We start from the raw sequence: 24399 nt of genomic DNA on the forward strand, positions 1-24399 counted from the left end.
CTATCCCACCATCCATCTATCCTTCCATCCCTCTATCCCTGTATCCATCCCTCTATCCCTGTATCCATCCCTCTAACCCTGTATCCATCCCTCTATCCCACCATCCCTCTAACCCTGTATCCATCCCTCTATCCCTGTATCCATCCCGCTCTCCGTGTATCCATCCCTCCATCCGTCTATCCCACCATCCCTATATCCCTGTATCCATCCCTCCCTCTATCCCACCACCCCTCTCCCTGTATCCGTCCCTCCCTCTATCCCACCATCCCGCTATCCCTGTATCCATCCCTCTATCCCTGTATCCATCCGTCTATCCCTGTATCCATCCCTCTATCCCTGTATCCATCCCTCTATCCCTGTATCCATCCCTCTATCCCTGTATCCATCCCTCTATCCCACCATCCCTCTATCCCTGTATCCATTCCTCTATCCCACCATCCCTCTATCCCACCATCCCTCTATCCCTGTATCCATCCCTCTATCCCACCATCCCTTTATCTCTGTATCCATCCCTCTATCCCACCATCCCTCTATCCCACCATCCTCTATCCCACCATCCCTCTATCCCACCATCCCTCTATCCCTCCATCCCTCTAACCCTGTATCCCTCTATCCCTCCATCCCTCTATCCCTGTATCCCTCTAACCCTGTATCCCTCTATCCCTGTATCCCTCTATCCTTCCATCCCTCTATCCCTCCATCCCTCTATCCCTGTATCCCTCTATCCCTGTATCCCTCTATCCCTGTATCCCTCTATCCCTGTATCCCTCTATCTCTGTATCCATCCCTCTATCCCTCCATCCCTCTATCCCACCATCCCTCTATCCCACCATCCCTCTATCCCTGTATCCCTCCCTCTAGCCCTGTATCCATCCCTCTATCCCTGTATCCCTCTAACCCTGTATCCATCCCTCTATCCCTGTATCCATCCCTCTATCCCTCTACCCCTGTATCCATCCCTCTATCCCTGTATCCATCCCTCTATCCCTGTATCCCTCTATCCCTGTATCCATCCCTCTATCCCTGTATCCATCCCTCTATCCCTCTACCCCTGTATCCCTCCCTCTATCCCTGTATCCATCCCTCTATCCCTGTATCCCTCTATCCCTGTATCCATCCCTCTATCCCTTTATCCATCCCTCTATCCCTCTACCCCTGTATCCATCCCTCTATCCCTGTATCCATCCCTCTATCCCTGTATCCCTGTATCCATCCCTCTTGCCCTGTATCCATCCCTCTATCCCTGTATCCCTCTATCCCTGTATCCATCCCTCTATCCCTTTATCCATCCCTCTATCCCTCTACCCCTGTATCCATCCCTCTATCCCTGTATCCATCCCTCTATCCCTGTATCCATCCCTCTATCCCTGTATCCATCCCTCTACCCCTGTATCCATCCCTCTATCCCTGTATCCATCCCTCCATCCCTCTATCCCTGTATCCATCCCTCTATCCCTGTATCCATCCCTCTACCCCTGTATCCATCCCTCCATCCCTGTATCCATCCCTCTATCCCTGTATCCATCCCTCTATCCCTCTACCCCTGTATCCATCCCTCTATCCCTGTATCCATCCCTCTATCCCTGTATCCCTCCCTCTATCCCTGTATCCATCCCTCTATCCCTGTATCTATCCCTCTACCCCTGTATCCATCCCTCTATCCCTGTATCCATCCCTCTATCCCTGTATCCATCCCTCTATCCCTGCCTTCCACGGTATCCCTTTTTCTATCCAAGGGCCATGGTCTTGGAATCATACAATCATTGCTAGGAACAAACGAACCTGGACCAGATAACTAGACCATCAGGACTTTAATCATCATTGTCTGTCTGTTGCTACAGCTGATACTGATAATTAAATTGACTCTTTCGCAATACATGTAGTGGTTGTGTGGACATGTGGAATTTCTTAGAGCTACAGTTGAAATTATTAACAGTACACTTCTGCTAAATCATTTGTTGAGAACAGCTCTTGTTTACCAGTGTGTGTTTGTGAATTAGTATGGGTTTCGCATGCACACTGGAGAGTAGAGTTTATGACAGTGTAACTTTGATTAAATCTGTGTGACTAAATCACAAGAGGCTGTATGAATATCTAGCTAAAGTCAGAAAGGGAAAAGATCGATATGTCCACACTAACCAGGGCAATGAGTTTACACAGGAACTACAACAGACAGTTTGTATGTGTGTGTGTGTGTGTGTGTGTGTGTATGCCTGTGTGTGTGTGTGTCTGTGTACCTGTGTTTTTCAGTGTGTGTGTGTGTGTGTGTGTGTGTGTGTGTGTGTGTGCATGCCTGTGTGTGTGTGTGTCTGTGTACCTGTGTTTTTCAGTGTGTGTGTGTGTGTGTGTCGTGGACGTGTTTCCCCTGATAGTAAGCAGCGAGGAGGGCTTGGAGGCTAGAAACAGAGTTCCGCATCCCAAATGGCACCCTATTCCCTATATAGTGCACTACTTTTGACTAGAATGGCACTCTATTCCCTATATAGTGCACTACTTTTGACCAGAATTGCACTCTATTCCCTATATAGTGCACTACTTTTGACCAGAATTGCACCCTATTCCCTATATAGTGCACTACTTTTGACCACGGCTGCTGGGCCCTGGTCAAAAATAGTACTCATAGGGAATAGTGTAGCACTTGGGAGGCAGCCAAGAGCCCAGGCAGGACAGACTTTACCAGAGACCAGAGGGAGAGCGTGTTGGTCGGTAATATGATCATATCTTTCCAGGACTGTCATACACCATCGGCAGCCATCTTTATCTGGTCCCAGTCCTTTGTTTCCTTTCTGCAGGCAGAACAGAGCCTCTGTTTTGTTCCAGGATTAGTTAGCTAGCCTCCTGTGAGTGAGTGAGTGAGTGAGTGAGTGAGTGAGTGAGTGAGTGAGTGAGTGAGTGAGTGAGTGAGTGAGTGAGTGAGTGAGTGAGTGAGTGAGTGAGTGAGTGAGCTAGCTGGTTCAGACCAAAATGGGCTAGCCTAGTTATTCAGATAGTTCTAGATTTGCAGCAGAATGCTGAGGTCTGTAGCAATGTAAAGCAAGATGGAGGGAAGGAGAATGAGGAGAGAGGTAGACTCCTATGGTCTTCTCCAGTTGCGGTTCTGCTCAACATGAGCTCTGCCGGTGTGTTGACACAGTTTGTCTCTCAGGTGATTAATGCAGCATCACTTCACACGAAGGTCACTCCAGATACCAGAGAAACATAACGTTATATTAGTCACCTAATGTTGTGCCTGGAAAGAAGGTGTGTGTTTGATTAGAAGACCTGGTAATGGATGGAATGTGGATGCTTCCTCAGATACACCTGTCCTTAGCGATGAGTAGCATGACTGTGGTGCTGTGGGGCTCAGATGGTAAGAGCATGACTGTGGTGCTGTGGGGCTCAGTTGATAAGGGCATGATGTACTGTGGTGCTCAGATGGTAAGAGCATGATGTACTGTGGTGCTCAGATGGTAAAAGCATGATGTACTGTGGTGCTCAGATGGTAAAAGCATGATGTAATGTGGTGCTCAGATGGTAAAAGCATGATGTAATGTGGTGCTCAGATGGTAAGAGCACGATGTACTGTGGGGCTCAGTTGGTAAGTGCATGATGTACTGTGGTGCTGTGGGGCTCAGTTGGTAAGAGCATTATGTACTGTGGTGCTGTGGGGCTCAGTTGGTCAGAGCATGATGTACTGTGGTGCTGTGGGCCTCAGTTGGTAAGAGCATGATGTACTGTGGTGCTGTGGGGCTCAGTTGGTCAGAGCATGATGTGCTGTGGGGATCAGTTGGTAAGAGCATGATGTACTGTGGTGCTGTGGGGATCAGTTGGTAAGAGCATGATGTACTGTGGTGCTGTGGGGATCAGTTGGTAAGAGCATGATGTACTGTGGTGCTGTGGGGCTCAGTTGGTAAGAGAATGATGTACTGTGGTGCTGTGGGGATCAGTTGGTAAGAGCATGATGTACTGTGGTGCTGTGGGGCTCAGTTGGTAAGAGAATGATGTACTGTGGTGCTGTGGGGATCAGTTGGTAAGAGCATGATGTACTGTGGTGCTGTGGGGATCAGTTGGTAAGAGCATGATGTACTGTAGGGCTCAGTTGGTTAGAGCATGATGTACTGTGGTGCTGTGGGGCTCAGTTGGTAAGAGCATGATGTACTGTGGTGCTGTGGGGCTCAGTTGGTAAGAGCATGATGTACTATGGTGCTGTGGGGCTCAGTTGGTCAGAGCATGATGTACTGTGGTGCTGTGGGGCTCAGTTGGTTGGAGCATGATGTACTGTGGGGCTCAGTTGGTTGGAGCATGATGTACTGTGGTGCTGTGGGGATCAGTTGGTAAGAGCATGATGTACTGTGGTGCTGTGGGGCTCAGTTGGTAAGAGCATGATGTACTGTGGGGCTCAGTTGGTCAGAGCATGATGTACTGTGGTGCTGTGGGGCTCAGTTGGTAAGAGCATGATGTACTGTGGGGCTCAGTTGGTAAGAGCATGATGTACTGTGGTGCTGTGGGGCTCAGTTGGTAAGAGCATGATGTACTGTGGTGCTGTGGGGCTCAGTTGGTAAGAGCATGATGTACTGTGGGGCTCAGTTGGTTGGAGCATGATGTACTGTGGTGCTGTGGGGCTCAGTTGGTTGGAGCATGATGTACTGTGGGGCTCAGTTGGTAAGAGCATGATGTACTGTGGTTCTGTGGGGCTCAGTTGGTTGGAGCATGATGTACTGTGGGGCTCAGTTGGTAAGAGCATGATGTACTGTGGGGCTCAGTTGGTAAGAGCATGATGTACTGTGGTTCTGTGGGGCTCAGTTGGTAAGAGCATGATGTACTGTGGTTCTGTGGGGCTCAGTTGGTAAGAGCATGATGTACTGTGGTGCTGTGGGGCTCAGTTGGTAAGAGCATGATGTACTGTGGTTCTGTGGGGCTCAGTTGGTAAGAGCATGATGTACTGTGGGGCTCAGTTGGTAAGAGCATGATGTACTGTGGTGCTGTGGGGCTCAGTTGGTAAGAGCATGTTGTACTGTGGTTCTGTGGGGCTCAGTTGGTAAGAGCATGATGTACTGTGGTTCTGTGGGGCTCAGTTGGTAAGAGCATGTTGTACTGTGGTTCTGTGGGGATCAGTTGGTAAGAGCATGATGTACTGTGGGGCTCAGTTGGTTGGAGCATGATGTACTGTGGTGCTGTGGGGCTCAGTTGGTAAGAGCATGATGTACTGTGGGGCTCAGTTGGTAAGAGCATGATGTACTGTGGTGCTGTGGGGCTCAGTTGGTAAGAGCATGATGTACTGTGGTGCTGTGGGGCTCAGTTGGTAAGAGCATGATGTACTGTGGGGCTCAGTTGGTTGGAGCATGATGTACTGTGGTGCTGTGGGGCTCAGTTGGTTGGAGCATGATGTACTGTGGGGCTCAGTTGGTAAGAGCATGATGTACTGTGGTTCTGTGGGGCTCAGTTGGTAAGAGCATGATGTACTGTGGGGCTCAGTTGGTAAGAGCATTATGTACTGTGGTGCTGTGGGGCTCAGATGGTAGGAGCATGATGTACTGTGGTTCTGTGGGGCTCAGTTGGTAAGAGCATGATGTACTGTGGGGCACAGTTGGTTGGTGCATGATGTACTGTGGTGCTGTGGGGCTCAGTTGGTAAGAGCATGATGTACTGTGGTTCTGTGGGGCTCAGTTGGTAAGAGCATGATGTACTGTGGTTCTGTGGGGCTCAGTTGGTAAGAGCATGATGTACTGTGGTGCTGTGGGGCTCAGTTGGTAAGAGCATGATGTACTGTGGTTCTGTGGGGCTCAGTTGGTAAGAGCATGATGTACTGTGGGGCTCAGTTGGTAAGAGCATGATGTACTGTGGTGCTGTGGGGCTCAGTTGGTAAGAGCATGTTGTACTGTGGTTCTGTGGGGCTCAGTTGGTAAGAGCATGATGTACTGTGGTTCTGTGGGGCTCAGTTGGTAAGAGCATGTTGTACTGTGGTTCTGTGGGGCTCAGTTGGTAAGAGCATGATGTACTGTGGGGCTCAGTTGGTTGGAGCATGATGTACTGTGGTGCTGTGGGGCTCAGTTGGTAAGAGCATGATGTACTGTGGTGCTGTGGGGCTCAGTTGGTAAGAGCATGTTGTACTGTGGTTCTGTGGGGCTCAGTTGGTAAGAGCATGATGTACTGTGGTTCTGTGGGGCTCAGTTGGTAAGAGCATGTTGTACTGTGGTTCTGTGGGGCTCAGTTGGTAAGAGCATGATGTACTGTGGGGCTCAGTTGGTTGGAGCATGATGTACTGTGGTGCTGTGGGGCTCAGTTGGTTGGAGCATGATGTACTGTGGTGCTGTGGGGCTCAGTTGGTTGGAGCATGATGTACTGTGGGGCTCAGTTGGTAAGAGCATGATGTACTGTGGTTCTGTGGGGATCAGTTGGTAAGAGCATGATGTACTGTGGGGCTCAGTTGGTAAGAGCATGATGTACTGTGGTGCTGTGGGGCTCAGTTGGTAAGAGCATGATGTACTGTGGTTCTGTGGGGCTCAGTTGGTAAGAGCATGATGTACTGTGGGGCTGTGGGGCTCAGTTGGTAAGAGCATGATGTACTGTGGTTCTGTGGGGCTCAGTTGGTAAGAGCATGATGTACTGTGGGGCTCAGTTGGTTGGAGCATGATGTACTGTGGGGCTCAGTTGGTAAGAGCATGTTGTACTGTGGTTCTGTGGGGCTCAGTTGGTAAGAGCATGATGTACTGTGGGTCTCAGTTGGTTGGAGCATGATGTACTGTGGTGCTGTGGGGCTCAGTTGGTTGGAGCATGATGTACTGTGGTGCTGTGGGGCTCAGTTGGTTGGAGCATGATGTACTGTGGGGCTCAGTTGGTAAGAGCATGATGTACTGTGGTTCTGTGGGGCTCAGTTGGTTGGAGCATGATGTACTGTGGGGCTCAGTTGGTAAGAGCATGATGTACTGTGGGGCTCAGTTGGTAAGAGCATTATGTATTGTGGTGCTGTGGGGCTCAGATGGTAGGAGCATGATGTACTGTGGGGCACAGTTGGTTGGTGCATGATGTACTGTGGTGCTGTGGGGCTCAGTTGGTAAGAGCATGATGTACTGTGGTTCTGTGGGGCTCAGTTGGTAAGAGCATGATGTACTGTGGTTCTGTGGGGCTCAGTTGGTAAGAGCATGATGTACTGTGGTGCTGTGGGGCTCAGTTGGTAAGAGCATGATGTACTGTGGTTCTGTGGGGCTCAGTTGGTAAGAGCATGATGTACTGTGGGGCTCAGTTGGTAAGAGCATGATGTACTGTGGTGCTGTGGGGCTCAGTTGGTAAGAGCATGTTGTACTGTGGTTCTGTGGGGCTCAGTTGGTAAGAGCATGATGTACTGTGGTTCTGTGGGGCTCAGTTGGTAAGAGCATGTTGTACTGTGGTTCTGTGGGGCTCAGTTGGTAAGAGCATGATGTACTGTGGGGCTCAGTTGGTTGGAGCATGATGTACTGTGGTGCTGTGGGGCTCAGTTGGTAAGAGCATGATGTACTGTGGTGCTGTGGGGCTCAGTTGGTAAGAGCATGTTGTACTGTGGTTCTGTGGGGCTCAGTTGGTAAGAGCATGATGTACTGTGGTTCTGTGGGGCTCAGTTGGTAAGAGCATGTTGTACTGTGGTTCTGTGGGGCTCAGTTGGTAAGAGCATGATGTACTGTGGGGCTCAGTTGGTTGGAGCATGATGTACTGTGGTGCTGTGGGGCTCAGTTGGTAAGAGCATTATGTACTGTGGGGCTCAGATGGTAAGAGCATGATGTACTGTGGTTCTGTGGGGCTCAGTTGGTAAGAGCATGTTGTACTGTGGTTCTGTGGGGCTCAGTTGGTAAGAGCATGATGTACTGTGGGGCTCAGTTGGTTGGAGCATGATGTACTGTGGTGCTGTGGGGCTCAGTTGGTAAGAGCATTATGTACTGTGGGGCTCAGATGGTAAGAGCATGATGTACTGTGATTCTGTGGGGCTCAGTTGGTAAAAGCATGTTGTACTGTGGTTCTGTGGGGCTCAGTTGGTAAGAGCATGATGTACTGTGGGGCTCAGTTGGTTGGAGCATGATGTACTGTGGTGCTGTGGGGCTCAGTTGGTAAGAGCATTATGTACTGTGGGGCTCAGATGGTAAGAGCATGATGACGCTTTATAATGCAAATGTTGTGAGTTTAATTATCCGCAGCGGTTGTAGTCACTTTTGATAAAAGTGTCTGCTATTGAAGTGGCATACATACATTATCAAGATAAACCATACACTATCAAGATAAACCATTCATACACTATCAAGATAAACACTACATTATCAAGATAAACCATTCATACACTATCAAGATAAACCATACACTATCAAGATAAACCTACATTATCAAGATAAACCATTCATACACTATCAAGATTAACCATTCATACACTATCAAGATAAACCATACCTAAACTATCAAGATAAACCATTCATACACTATCAAGATAAACCATTCATACACTATCAAGATAAACCTACATTATCAAGATAAACTATACATACACTATCAAGATAAACCTACATTATCAAGATAAACCATTCATACACTATCAAGATAAACCATACACTATCAAGATAAACCATACATACGTACACTATCAAGATGAACCATACATACGTACACTATCAAGATGAACCATACATTATCAAGATAAACCATACATACGTACACTATCAAGATAAACCATACATACGTACACTATCAAGATGAACCATACATTATCAAGATAAACCATACACAATCAATATAAACAATACCTAAACTATCAAGATAAACCATACATTATCAAGATAAACCATACACTATCATGATAAACCATACATACACTATCATGATAAACCATTCATACACTATCAAGATAAACCATACCTACACTATCAAGATAAACCATACATTATCATGATAAACCATACACTATCAAGATAAACCATACACTATCAAGATAAACCAATAGTAGCGAGCCTGGTGGGTGTTCTTGTGTTTTCTACTGACTTTCAATGCAAAGATAATAAGGTTTCTACTTTGTACTTTTCCACTTCATCATTTCATTCCAACTTATTCCATGAACAGTTGTGCACCGCAAGCAAAACACTAAAAACTGAAAGCTGTAATTTGAATACAACTGCAAGAGAATTGTGCTGCGTTTACCTTTTTCTGAGAGACTATCTAAATTACAATCTCTGTTTTCAGCATTATACCAAGCACATTCTCTGAGGTATTTCAAACCCACTGTTACTTTTTCCAGTCCAATGAATGGACTAAATGAAGCAATGATTTTCCCTCTGATGGAAAACTGTTCTGTGTGTTCAGTACTGTCTGACTCTTATGATGATGCATAGAGTCAGTGATGTAGAACTGCATCGCTGTGTAGAACCGAGGATTTTACTTAAACAAAGTGTTTTCTTGACTGATGTCGTCTGTTTATCATATTGTTTTAGTTTATCAAGAATCAGCCAGATGTCTGTAGGTGTGGTGATTAGCTTATTAGTCATATTAAAAATGGTCTCCACAACGCTCCGGAGTAAAGTTTTTCCTAGGGACATATCTAGGATCAGCTTCCCCTCCCCCAATCCTAACGTTAACCACTAGTGAGGGAAATGCGAAACTGACCCAAGAACAGTGTCTTGGGGCAACTTCACCCTACACCTCAGCACCACAGGAATATTAGTTGGTTATCTATCGTATATCTAGGAACATGACATCATACATTTTCGGTGACTCGGGAAGTGGTCATGGGGTACCCAGGTGCGACCAGAACATACTTACAAAACCCCCAATTCCCAACAACTCCCAAAAGAACTCCCAACAACTCCCAAAAGAACCCCCAACTCCCAACAACTCCCAAAAGAACCCCCAACGATTATCGTCAATTTCCAACAACTCAGTTTCGAGACCTTACATAGTCTAGGTAGGGAGTCCATTAAAGCACTATATCAATAGCTGTATCTTTACAGTAAGTGTAGTTATAACTGTAATCTCTCCCCTCTCCACATTACAGGTGAATGGGAAGGACCTCTCCAAGGCCAGTCATGACGAGGCAGTGGAGGCGATCCGCTCTGCTAAGGACCCCATTGTGGTGCAGGTGCTCAGGAGGAACCCTGTTGGCCGCGGAGGACATGTTGGCTCCACTCAGGAAGTGCACGTGGTGGACGTTTGCACGCAGACAGACATCACCTTCGAACACATCATGGCCCTGGCCAAGCTCCGAGCCACCACCCCTCCCGTGCCTGACATCTGCCCTTTCCTGCTGTCTGACAGGTAAGATCTGATTTGGGCCCGTATTAAAAAAGCCGCTCAAAGTAAGAATTCTGATCTAGGATCAGGTCCCACATGTCCATGTGATTGTATTCATTGTGATCTGAAAGGCAAAACTGATCTCTGTTATCTGTCCCTTCCTGTTGTCTGACGAGTAGGCTCTGATCTGAGTTATTCAAACACACACCACTGTCTGGGATGTCAGGGATAGGTTTCCCAAAGCCTTGAAAACTGAAGTAGTACATTATTTGCCTTGCCAACCCAGAATCAAACCACTCAAAGAACAGCAAAGTACAGTACTCCCTCTCGCTGGATTGTGGAGAGAAATAATGTACTGCTTTAGCTATATGAAGACATTGATTGAATACTTTAGCTATGAAGACCTGAGATTGAGTTGGATTGTTTATGCGCACAATACAATACCATTTCAAGGCTTGAAACGTGAATGCAATGCCAAAAGGACCCATCTCTTATGGTGTGTCAAATAAATGAAGGTGTACAACATCTGAGATTCTTGAGGTAGACCCTCATAATTTAGACTGGGGTTTCCTCCAAGACAACACAAGAAAACGTGTTCATTATTTTCTCTTTCTGTTCCTTTTTTGTTCATATTGTATTAATCTCTACGGGGAAGCATACTGTGAAGAAGATAACGTCTGGCGTGAGAATATCTGGGTTTCTCCTCTACGGAGTGAAAGATTAGCTGTGCCGGGGGCTTCTCTCTACACAAGGGGTATATTAAGTTGATCATTCACTCCAGCAACATCCCATGGATGATTGTCTTAGATTCTTCAAGTATCCAATATCAGTTGGAGTCTCATTAAATAAATCAAGTATCCAATATCAGTTGGAGTCTCATTAAATAAATCAAGTATCCAATATCAGTTGGAGTTACATTAAATAAATCAAGTATCCAATATCAGTTGGAGTCACATGTGGTTAGCGTAGCCTAGTGGTTAGAGCGTTGGACTAGTAACCGGAAGGTTGCAAGTTCAAACCCCCGAGCTGACAAGGTACAAATCTGTCGTTCTGCCCCTGAACAGGCAGTTAATAACCCACTGTTCCTAGGCCGTCATTGAAAATAAGAATTTGTTCTTAACTGACTTGCCTAGTTAAATAAAGGTAAAATAAAATAAAATTTAAATAAATCAAGTATCCAATATCAGTTGGAGTTACATTAAATAAATCAAGTATCCAATATCAGTTGGAGTCACATTAAATAAATCAAGTATCCAATATCAGTTGGAGTCACATTAAATAAATCAAGTATTGAGTTGGAGTCACATTCAGCGCCAAGTCTTGTCATTTCATTCAGAGATCAGATTTGTTTTATACAGTAAGTCTGTTATAATACTGTCACAGAAGAAAAAACAACCTGTGTCAAATTGAGATTGTTAAGCTATGACCAACCTTCACGTGTCACCCACACCCAACCCCTTTAATCCTGACCAGGCCCTTTAAACCTGACCAGACCCTTTAAACCTGACCAGACCCTTTAATCATGACCAGACCCTTTAATCCTGATCAGACCCTTTAAACCTGACCAGACCCTTTAAACTTGACCAGACCTTAGTAAACCTGACCAGACCCTTTAAACCTGACCAGACCCTTTAAACCTGACCAGACCCTTTAAACCTGACCAGGCCCTTTAAACCTGACCAGACCCTTTAAACCTGACCAGACCCTTTAAACCTGACCAGGCCCTTTAAACCTGACCAGACCCTTTAAACCTGACCAGACCCTTTAAACCTGACCAGGCCCTTTAAACCTGACCAGGCCCTTTAAACCTGACCAGGCCCTTTAAACCTGACCAGACCCTTTAATCCTGACCAGACCCTTTAATCCTGATCAGACCCTTTAAACCTGACCAGACCCTTTAAACCTGACCAGACCTTTTTAAACTTGACCAGACCCTTTAAACCTGACCAGACCCTTTAAACCGGACCAGACCTTTATAAACCTGACCAGACCCTTTAAACCTGACCAGACCCTTTAAACCTGACTGGACCCTTTAAACCTGACCAGACCTTTTTAAACTTGACCAGACCCAACCCTTTGTTAGGTCATAATATAAGATCTTTCCACCAGTATATCACCACTACCCACACGGCCTGCTTGTAATAATTGGTGCTGTTTGGCATAGCCATTTGGTTTCATGGAAGGTTTACAAGGTGATTAAAGCGAATGGGATAATTAAAACCTTGAAACAGTGCAACATTCATTCACAGCCCAGTTGCAGCCCCGGGCTGGGCTCTTAAATGTAATCAATTTGATCAATAAAAAGTAAATATACTCCTCTTCATCTGCGATCAGGTGCACAGACCAAGGTTGTGGTAGATTTTATAGACACAACAAATGTTTGTTTCCCCCCCGTGTTTCAACTTGGCAGTAAAGCTGTGAAATTGTGTTACACACACGCACACACACACACACACACACACACACACACGCGCGCGCACGCACACACACACAACGCACGCACACACACACACACACACCACACACGTGCGCGCACGCACACACACACACACACACACCACACACGTGCACACACACTCACACTCACACACAGACACGTAGGCAAAGACACACACTCGGCCAACAATGTTACGATGTGCTGCAATGTTGTGGGAGCGCCAGAGGATATAACATTCTGACATTTACCATCCCAATCTTGTCACCAGAAGATTGTTTTGGGACAGAATAACATGTGGTAGTGTATACTTGCAGATACTATGAATTTCTGATGGGAATAAAGATACATTGCTCAATATGTTCAACAGTTTGCCGGAGTGAATATTGCAAAGCCAAGAATAATATGTGTGACATTTGTTTCAACACTTTTTTTTTGCTGAAATTGCACCATAAACCATAAACAAAGATCTGTCAAATTTGCTTTCTGAAGACAATGTGTAAAATTCATGGGACTTTGTCCAAAATCTACTCAAGGACAGGGATAGTGGGAGATAGAGATTAAGTATGTGTGGAGTCATTTAATTGAACTCTCCTGGTATGCAGTGATTAATGAGAGGAAATGCTTTTATCCCCCAGCATGCAACATCATCCTAGACAGCACTGACACATCCTTTCTTCCTCTCCTCGTAGCTGTCCCATGCAGGGAAAATACAAAGAGAAGTCTGTCACTTACAGTCAGTGTATGTAAGAGAGAGATTATGTGAAATATAAACTCCCTCTAAATGTCCTTCTCTGTCACTCTTTCTACTTCCCTCTCCTTCTCTCATCTCCCTTTCCCTCTGCCTTTTCCCATCTCTCCTGACAGTTGTCACTCTCTCCACACTATGGAACAGGAGTTCTATGAGGGGACAGACTACCTCTCCACCCTCCCAGACCAACAGAGGACAGAGGAGTTTGAGTACGAGGTAAGACTTGATTATGCCTCCCTGCCGGCAAGGTTGTTAATAACGTTTGACAAACACACACACAGACACACTATATCTCATAATGGGGCTTAACCAATAAAGATTGTTTAGTTATAATTGACTCCACAGGCCTGTCCCTGGGGGGATGTGGTAACAAATAGATTATAGGTCACATTATATCCAAACCACAGACAGCTCAGGATATCCACAGGACCTTTATAAATCAAATTGTATTTGTCACATGCTTCGTAAACAACAGGTTTAAACTAACAGTGAAATTCTTCCCAACATTGTAGAGAGAAAAATGGAAAAATGAATAGAAAAAGCATACACAAGGAAAAAATAAATACACAATGAGTAACGATAACTTAGCTATATACACAGGTCCCAGTACTGAGTCCATATGCGTTGATACTAGGTAATTGAGGTATATATAGGATGTACATATAGGTGAAGTGACTAGGTACAGTTAGTGCAAAAAGGGTCAATGCAGATAGTCCTGGTAGCTATTTGGTTATTATTTAACTAACTATTTAGCTATCTTTTGGCTTGGGGGTAGAATCTGTTCAGGGTCCTGCTGGTTCCAGACTTGGTGCATCGTTACTGCTTGCCGTGCGGTAGTAGAGTGAACAGTCTATGACTTGGGGACTGTAGTCTTTGACAATTTGTAGGGCCTCCCTCTGACACCTTCTGGTATCTGGATGGCAGGAATCTCGGTGCCAGTGATATAATGGGCCGTACGCACTACCCTCTGTAGCGCCTTGCGGTCAGATGCCGAGCAGTTGCCATCCCAAGGACTGATGCAGCCAGTCAGGATGCTTTCAATGGTGCAGCTGTAGACCTTTTGAGGAACTGAGGGCCCATGCTAAATATTTCCAGCCTCCTGAGCAAGAAGAGGCTTTGTCATGCCTTTATCACGACTTTGTTGGTGTGTCGACCAGGTTAATTCCTTAGTGATTTGGACACAGAGGAACTTGAAGCTCTCCACCCGCTTCTCTACAGCCCTGTTGATGTGGATGGGGGCGTGCTCGGCCCTCCGTTTCCTGTCATCCACGATCAGCTCCTTTGTCTTGCTGATGTCGAGGGATAGGTTGTTGTCCTGGCACCAGAAGGGGAGTAAGCACTCACCCCTGAGGGGCCCCCGTGTTGAGGGTCAGCATGGTGGCCCATCAGGAAGTCTAGGATCCAGTTACAGAAGGAAGTGTTCAGTTCCAGGGTCCTGAGCTTAGTGATGAGCTTGGAGGGCACTATGGTGTTGAATGCTTAGCTGTAGTTAATGAACAGCATTCTCACATAGATGTTCATCTAAGGCAGTGTGGAGTGCAATAACGATTGTGTCATCTGAGATATGTTGGGGCGGTAGGCAAATTGGAATGGGTCCAGGGTGTCTGGGATGAGTTTGTTAATGTGAGCGATGACCAGTATTTCAAAGTATTTCATGGCAACAGATGTGAGTGCTACAGGGCAATAGTCATTTAGACAAGTTACCTTGGTGTTCTTGTGCACAGGGGCTATGGTGGTCTTTCCCAACTGTATTTAATTTATTTATTTATTTTGCTCCTTTGCACCCCATTATTTTTATTTCTACTTTGCACATTCTTCCATTGCAAAACTACCATTCCAGTGTTTTACTTGCTATATTGTATTTACTTTGCCACCATGGCCTTTTTTGCCTTTACCTCCCTTCTCACCTCATTGTATATAGACTTGTTTATACTATATTATTGACTGTATGTTTGTTTTACTCCATGTGTAACTCTGTGTCGTTGTATCTGTCGAACTGCTTTGCTTTATCTTGGCCAGGTCACAATTGTAAATGAGAACTTGTTCTCAACTTGCCTACCTGGTTAAATAAAGGTGAAATAAATCAAATAAAATAAACATGTAGGTATTACAGACTGGGTCAGGGAGAGTTTGAAAATGCCAGTGAAGACACTTGCCAGCTGGTCAGAACATGCACTGAGCACTCGTTCTGGTAATCCGTGAATGTCAACCTGTTTAAAGGTCTTACTCACATCGGCTACAGAGAGTGTGATCACACAGTCGTCCGGGAACAGCTGGTTCTCTCATGCATGTTCAGTGTTGCTTGCCGAGAAATGAGCATAGAAGGCATTCCGCTCGTCTGGTAGGCTCGCGTCACTGGGAAGTTCACGGCTGGGTTTCCCTTTGTAATCCATGATAGTTTGCAAGCTCTGTCAAATTCGATGCATAGATTTTAGTCTTGTATTGGCGCGTTGCCTGTTTAATGGCTCATCGAAGTTTGTAGCGCGATTTCTTATAAGCATCTTATTAGTGTCCCGCTTCTTGAAAGCGGCAGCTCTAACCTTTAGCCCAGTGTGTTTGTTGCCTGTAATCCATTGCTTCTGGTTGAGATACTGTATGTACGTACGGTCACTGTGTGGACGTCGTCGATGCACTTATTAATGAAGTTGGTGACTGATGTAGTAAACTCCTAAATGTTTTTGGATGAACATATTCCAGTTTCCTTGTATTAAAATCACCACGAGAAGCGCCGCCTCTGCAAGTGTATTTTCTTGTTTGCTTTTGGCCCTATACAGCTCGTTGAGTGTGGTCTTAGTGCCAACATCGGTTGGTAAGTACAGCTACGAAAAATATAGATAAAAACTCTCTTGGGAAATAGTATGGTCTACAGCTTATCATGAGGTATTCTAACTCAGGCAAGCAAAAACACAAGACTTAATATTGTTAACAAAGAGACACACCCCTCCCCCTTCATCTACCCTGGCTACCGTCCGGTCTAAACGATGCATGGAAAAACCAGCAAGATGTACACTCACCGGACAGTTTATTAGGTACATCCATGTAGTACGCCCAACAGCCTGAATTCTTCGGGGCATAGATTCTACAAGTCGGAAATGTTCCACAGGGATGTTGGTCCATGCTGACGCGATGGCATCACTCAGTTGCTGCAGATTTGACGGCAGTACACCACCGGTACCAGCCTGTACCTTTGACTGCAGGAAGGATGTGTCCATGTGGACTCATGCTGCTTACGCAAAATCCTGACTCTTCCATCAATATGACATAACAGGAACCAGGATTCGTCGGACCAGGCAATGTTTTTCCACCCCTCAAATGTCCAGTGTTGGTGATCGCGTGCCCACTGGAGCCGATTCTTCTTGTTTTTAGCTGATGGGATTGGAACCCGGTGTGGTCGTCTGCTGCAACAGCCCATCTGTGACAAGGATCGGCGGAGACAAAAGTTAAGATCAGCGTTATACATCACAGCCACTGCCAATAGTGATGTTGTTCATGTACTTAATACTATGAGACCTTCATGAGGGAATATTCATACTATCTCATTGGTAATAACTCATTTCAAGTGAAGCAACCTCACACCCTTAAGTCCTGTCTTATTTGACCTGTCTGAGAAGTAAAAACAAAAAAGGTGTCTGTTCTGCAAGTAACAAAGAAGTATCAGGTAAATAAATATAAACCGTGTCCCCAAGTCAAACCCTTTCTCTGCTTCCATCTGGATCTTCTACTTGATGTAAATGCAGATTAGACAGGAGGGGATGATATGCTGTCCTCACGTCGACACTTGGCTGTGTCTCAATCCAAAACACTCCTCCTTTCATCATTCTGGACCACAGGGGGCTGCTGAGGGAAGGATGGCTCATAATAATGTCTGGAATGGAGTCAAATGAATGGTATCAAACACATGGGAACCGAGAGGTTGATGTATTCGATACCATGAATTCCATTCTGGTCATTAGTATGAGCCCGTCCCCAGTGAAGGTAGCACCGTCCACCTGTGCCCTGGACTAATGTTCTTTTCACATGGTTGAGGACCAGACAAACTGTGCAACCAGCCTGGCTTTACGTTGAGTGATGTATGATGATTACATTTCCCCTCTTTTGTTTCATTTGAATTTGTTTGAATGCCTCGCTCCTTCCAGCCACTGAGCTTGAGTTATTCCACACCGTTCTTCTCTAAAGAGATTTGCTTATCCACTTCGTCGCCTCTGCCTCGGCATTAGAGTCAACGCAAATATAATATATTAAGCCTTTCTTCTTTATGCCTCATTTCTATTATCAAATCCTATTAGGAATGTGTGTTTGCAGCCTGCCTGCTTCTGTTTTTATTACATGCTTGGTAACGTATCGTATATTCCTTCACTTACCGTATGTCAATAAAATGTGTTCTAAGAAGAAGACAGTTTGGTGCTGAATGCCTCTATTTCAGAATGAGGTTTTGTTCATTCATTCATCTCAGCGAGAGGTTTCTGATATGACCTCAGTCTGAGAAATCACAATATGGGGTGTTGGATGGAGACATGTTGGGCTGGGGGGGAATGGGATAGGGTGCTCTTTTTGGAAATAAAAGCAAATAAAAACATAATGAAAATAAATACAAAATAAAGCACAATGTGAGGATCCTGACATTACATCATAGAAGTCTAAAGTCTAAAGTCTAAAATAGGCCAAATGTTTCAATCAGCAAAGACCATTGATGATTTCCTTTCACCTCACTGGCTTCAACAAATGTATGACCATCTGGTTCCTTTAGCCTCAATGCATATGTTTCTATTTCTGTAAGCCGCATGCCCAGCAACCCAAGATGAGCGTGACATTACGTCCAGTTATTGGGTCTATAACCGCCCAAAGACTGGACTAGACCAACTCTTCTGGATTAGTCTGGGGAACCAGTGATGTAGCCTTGTTATTAGATATTTCATTATGGAGAAGATCATTCCTAGATGACCTGTACCTTAACAGAGACACTCTAGAGAGGAACATTAGATATCTCTTTCTCCCTGAGGAGAGGAGCCCCTTCCCTCTCTTTCTCCCCGAGGAGAGGAGCCCCTTCCCTCTCTTTCTCCCCGAGGAGAGGAGCCCCTTCCCTCTCTTTCTCCCCAAGGAGAGGAGCCCCCTCCCTCTCTTTCTCCCCGAGGAGAGGAGCCCCTTCCCTCTCTTTCTCCCTGAGGAGAGGAGCCCCTTCCCTCTCTTTCTCCCTGAGGAGAGGAGCCCCTTCCCTCTCTTTCTCCCTGAGGAGAGGCACCCCTTCCCTCTCTTTCTCCCTGAGGAGAGGAGCCCCTTCCCTCTCTTTCTCCCCGAGGAGAGGAGCCCCCTCCCTCTCTTTCTCCCCGAGGAGAGGAGCCCCCTCCCTCTCTTTCTCCCCGAGGAGAGGAGCCCCTTCCCTCTCTTTCTCCCTGAGGAGAGGAGCCCCTTCCCTCTCTTTCTCCCTGAGGAGAGGAGCCCCTTCCCTCTCTTTCTCCCTGAGGAGAGGAGCCCCTTCCCTCTCTTTCTCCCTGAGGAGAGGAGCCCCTTCCCTCTCTTTCTCCCTGAGGAGAGGAGCCCCTTCCCTCTCTTTCTCCCCGAGGAGAGGAGCCCCTTCCCTCTCTTTCTCCCTGAGGAGAGGAGCCCCTTCCCTCTCTTTCTCCCTGAGGAGAGGAGCCCCTTCCCTCTCTTTCTCCCCAAGGAGAGGAGCCCCTTCCCTCTGGCAGCCATCCACAGACACGTTTGTGACTGCTTTTTCAATTACTGGTAATCAAAGGCAGCGAATATTATGACAGCATCCAACACAGCCTGGCTGTGGGCGGCAGCCCCCCAATCACGCCATCATAGTCATTAATTTACTGTCAGCCTGCCGCCACCATCCCCGCTCTGCCTCGCCGCCACACCGCAATCTCCCGGCTGAGAGCTCGCCCCGGGAAAATGAAGTAGAGAAAAAGGGAAGAGAGAAAGGGACCTCCGAGAGGGTGTGTGTGATGGATCAAGAGAAGGGGCCCGTTGCCTTATCAAGGATTTAGACACCAGTGTGTGTGTGTGTTGGGGGGGTGGATGTGTGTGTGGGAGGGGGTGTTGGGTGTGTGTGTGTGTGTGTGTGTGTGTGTGTGTGTGTGTGTGTGTGTGTGTGTGTGTGTGTGTGTGTGTGTGTGTGTGGGAGGGGGTGTTGGGCGTGTGTGTGTGTGTGGGAGGGGGTGTTGGGGGTGTGTGTGCGGGGGGGATGTGTGTGTGGGAGGGGGGGGGTGGACGTGTGTGTGTGGATGCATGTTTGTGTGTCTGGAATTGGAAGAGGTTGTCTGTGTGCACACACTGGCATTTCATCCAACTTGTACTAATCACATCTATCTGTTTTGCCTGCTAATTTTGCCACAGGTAATCTCTACTTTACCACCACATAGTCATTAATTAGGCACTAACTTCAGGTCTTTTCCACTCAAGGAGATGGGGAAGACATTACACTTCACACACTTTCACTCGCCTTCGGGATCATTTGTTAATTTCTGTCGTATATATTTTTAGCGAGATGTCTTCGAGTCATTCCCACAGTTATGGCACGTTCATTGACGTCATCTACATTCACACCACACACTTTCATGGTATCGGTGGCTAAGTTGTGTGTTGAATTTTTTGCTAGATGTCTTCGAGACATTCCCATCTAACATTTACAGATATTTTCCACATTCCTATTGCATGTGTCCCGTAATCTACATCCACACCACCTACTGTTCCTGTCTTTCGTATTGCATCATGAATCAGTAGTCTAGTCTCAGCAGTCGCTCTGTCTAATGCTTCTAACAATTTTTATTTTATTTAACCTTTATTTAACTCGGCAAGTCAGTTAAGAACAAATTCTTATTTACAATGGCGACCTACCAAAAGGCAAAAGGCGATGACGACAAACAATACCCCATTAGTAGTAGTTATAATATCTCTGGTTGGATGGTGACAACAATACCCCATTAGTAGTAGTTATAATATCTCTGGTTGGATGATGACAAACAATACCCCATTAGTAGTAGTTATAATATCTCTGGTTGGATGATGACAAACAGTACCCCATTAGTAGTAGTTATAATATCTCTGGTTGGATGATGACAACAATACCCCATTAGTAGTAGTTATAATATCTCTGGTTGAATGATGACAAACAATACCCCATTAGTAGTAGTTATAATATCTCTGGTTGGATGATGACGACAATACCCCATTAGTAGTAGTTATAATATCTCTGGTTGGATGATGACAACAATACCCCATTAGTAGTAGTTATAATATCTCTGGTTGGATGATGACGACAATACCCCATTAGTAGTAGTTATAATATCTCTGGTTGGATGATGACAACAATACCCCATTAGTAGTAGTTATAATATCTCTGGTTGGATGATGACGACAATACCCCATTAGTAGTAGTTATAATATCTCTGGTTGGATGATGACAACAATACCCCATTAGTAGTAGTTATAATATCTCTGGTTGGATGATGACAACAATACCCCATTAGTAGTAGTTATAATATCTCTGGTTGGATGATGTTTTTATTTGCCTTATTTGATATCTATTCAGCCGTAAATCCTTTCATCCCATTTTCTTTCATATCCCCTTTCATATCAGTGAGGGGGAAGGTGTTATAGCTCTGATTTCCCTATATAGTTCTCTATGTTTGAGGGTGTCATAGCTCTCTATTCCCTATATAGTTCTCTATGTTTGAGGGTGTCATAGCTCTCTATTCCCTATATAGTTCTCTATGTTTGAGGGTGTCATAGCTCTGAATTCCCTATATAGTTCTCTATGTTTGAGGGTGTCATAGCTCTCTATTCCCTATATAGTTCTCTATGTTTGAGGGTGTCATAGCTCTCTATTCCCTATATAGTTCTCTATGTTTGAGGGTGTTATAGCTCTCTATTCCCTATATAGTTCTCTATGTTTGAGGGTGTCATAGCTCTGAATTCCCTATATAGTCCTCTATGTTTGAGGGTGTCATATCTCTCTATTCCCTATATAGTTCTCTATGTTTGAGGGTGTTATAGCTCTCTATTCCCTATATAGTTCTCTATGTTTGAGGGTGTTATAGCTCTCTATTCCCTATATAGTCCTCTATGTTTGAGGGTGTCATATCTCTCTATTCCCTATATAGTCCTCTATGTTTGAGGGTGTCATAGCTCTGAATTCCCTATATAGTTCTCTATGTTTGAGGGTGTCATAGCTCTCTATTCCCTATATAGTTCTCTATGTTTAAGGGTGTCATAGCTCTGAATTCCCCATATAGTCCTCTATGTTTGAGGGTGTCATAGCTCTCTATTCCCTATATAGTCCTCTATGTTTGAGGGTGTCATAGCTCTGATTTCCCTATATAGTTCTCTATGTTTGAGGGTGTCATAGCTCTCTATTCCCTATATAGTTCTCTATGTTTAAGGGTGTCATAGCTCTGAATTCCCCATATAGTCCTCTATGTTTGAGGGTGTCATAGCTCTCTATTCCTATATAGTCCTCTATGTTTGAGGGTGTCATAGCTCTGATTTCCCTATATAGTTCTCTATGTTTGAGGGTGTCATAGCTCTCTATTCCCTATATAGTTCTCTATGTTTAAGGGTGTCATAGCTCTGAATTCCCCATATAGTCCTCTATGTTTGAGGGTGTTATAGCTCTCTATTCCCTATATAGTTCTCTATGTTTGAGGGTGTCATATCTCTCTATTCCCTATATAGTCCTCTATGTTTAAGGGTGTCATAGCTCTGAATTCCCTATATAGTCCTCTATGTTTGAGGGTGTCATAGCTCTGAATTCCCTATATAGTTCTCTATGTTTGAGGGTGTCATAGCTCTGAATTCCCTATATAGTCCTCTATGTTTGAGGGTGTCATTTTTCTCTATTCCCTATATAGTTCTCTATGTTTGAGGGTGTCATAGCTCTGAATTCCCTATATAGTTCTCTATGTTTGAGGGTGTCATAGCTCTCTATTCCCTATATAGTTCTCTATGTTTGAGGGTGTCATAGCTTTGAATTCCCTATATAGTTCTCTATGTTTGAGGGTGTCATAGCTCTCTATTCCCTATATAGTTCTCTATGTTTGAGGGTGTCATAGCTCTGAATTCCCTATATAGTTCTCTATGTTTGAGGGTGTCATAGCTCTCTATTCCCTATATAGTCCTCTATGTTTGAGGGTGTCATTTTTCTCTATTCCCTATATATTTATCTCTGTTTGAGGGTGTCATAGCTCTGATTTCCCTATATAGTTCTCTATGTTTGAGGGTGTCATATCTCTCTATTCCCTATATAGTCCTCTATGTTTGAGGGTGTCATAGCTCTGAATTCCCTATATAGTTCTCTATGTTTGAGGGTGTCATATCTTTGAATTCCCTATATAGTTCTCTATGTTTGAGGGTGTCATAGCTCTGAATTCCCTATATAGTTCTCTATGTTTGAGGGTGTCATAGCTCTGAATTCCCTATATAGTTCTCTATGTTTGAGGGTGTCATAGCTCTGAATTCCCTATATAGTTCTCTATGTTTGAGGGTGTCATAGCTCTCTATTCCCTATATAGTTCTCTATGTTTGAGGGTGTCATAGCTCTGATTTCCCTATATAGTTCTCTATGTTTGAGGGTGTCATAGCTCTGATTTCCCTATATAGTTCTCTATGTTTGAGGGTGTCATAGCTCTGATTTCCCTATATAGTTCTCTACGTTTGAGGGTGTCATAGCTCTCTATTCCCTATATATTTATCTACGTTTGAGGGTGCCATTTGGGATACATTCCTAGTTTTAGAGAGTCGATTTAAAGATCTGAGGTGTTGTCTGGTGGTGTCTTCCAGCCTTTGGTCTGTGATCCCCCTCTTTCCCCTTCCTCCCAAAGCGGGTGATATGTCTGACAGGTGGAACCAGCCAACCCACAGATATCACGGAGGGAATGAAACCTTTATTTCTTCTCCCCTCCCACCCGTTATCCTCCACCCTGCAGACCCTTCTTATCCACACACACACAAACATATATACACATACACATATACACACAAACACACATACAGACACACACACACACACACAAACATATATACATACACATACATACACACAAACACATTTACACACATACACACACACACACACAAAAAAACATATATACACAAACACATTTACACACACACACACACACACACACACACAAACATATATACACATACACATTTACACACAAACACATTTATACACACACACACACAAACATATATACACAAACACATTTATACACACACACACACAAACATATATACACAAACACATTTACACACATACACACACACACACAAACATATATAGTTTACTTCCGGCGCCGACAGAGATGGCCGCCTCGCTTCGCGTTCCTAGGAAACTATGCAGTTTTTAGTTTTTTTACGTGTTATTTCTTACATTGGTACCCCAGGTCATCTTAGGTTTCATTACATACAGTCGAGAAGAACTACTGAATATAAGAGCAGCGTCAACTCACCATCAGTACGACCAAGAATATGACTTTCGCGAAGCGGATCCTGTTTTCTGCCTTCCACCCAGGACAACGGAATGGATCCCAGCCGTCGACCCAAAAAAACGACTTCGTAAAAGAGGGAAAAGTAGCGGTCTTCTGGTCAGACTCCGGAGACGGGCTCATCATGCACCACTCCCCAGTATACTTCTCGCCAATGTCCAGTCTCTTGACAACAAGGTTGATGAAATCCGAGCAAGGGTAGCATTCCAGAGGGACATCAGAGACTGTAACGTTCTTTGCTTCACGGAAACATGGCTCACTGGAGAGACGCTATTGGAGTCGGTGCAGCCAGCTGGTTTCTCCATGCATCGCGCCGACAGAAACAAACATCTTTCTGGTAAGAAGAGGGGCGGGGGCGTATGCCTTATGGCTAACGAGATGTGATGTGGTCACAAAAGCATACAGGAACTCAAGTCCTTCTGTTCACCTGATTTAGAATTCCTCACAATCAAATGTCGACCGCATTATCTACCAAGGGAATTCTCTTCGATTATAATCACAGCCGT

General features: G+C 45.1%; 1 protein-coding gene across 1 annotated transcript in view; it reads left to right on the forward strand.

Annotated features, from left to right (window-relative positions):
- The first annotated feature begins 10090 nt into the window (after positions 1-10090).
- Positions 10091-24399, forward strand: part of LOC115117836 (PDZ domain-containing RING finger protein 4-like) — a 46470-nt gene continuing 32161 nt past the window's right edge. Inside the window, exons 1-2 of the mRNA XM_029646340.2 lie at positions 10091-10242; positions 13520-13619. Coding sequence (XP_029502200.2) covers positions 10172-10242; positions 13520-13619 — 171 coding nt within the window. The 5' untranslated portion in view covers positions 10091-10171. The remainder of the gene's footprint in view (positions 10243-13519; positions 13620-24399) is intronic.

This window comes from Oncorhynchus nerka, linkage group LG9a, assembly GCF_034236695.1.
Source record: "Oncorhynchus nerka isolate Pitt River linkage group LG9a, Oner_Uvic_2.0, whole genome shotgun sequence".
NCBI lineage: Eukaryota > Metazoa > Chordata > Actinopteri > Salmoniformes > Salmonidae > Oncorhynchus > Oncorhynchus nerka.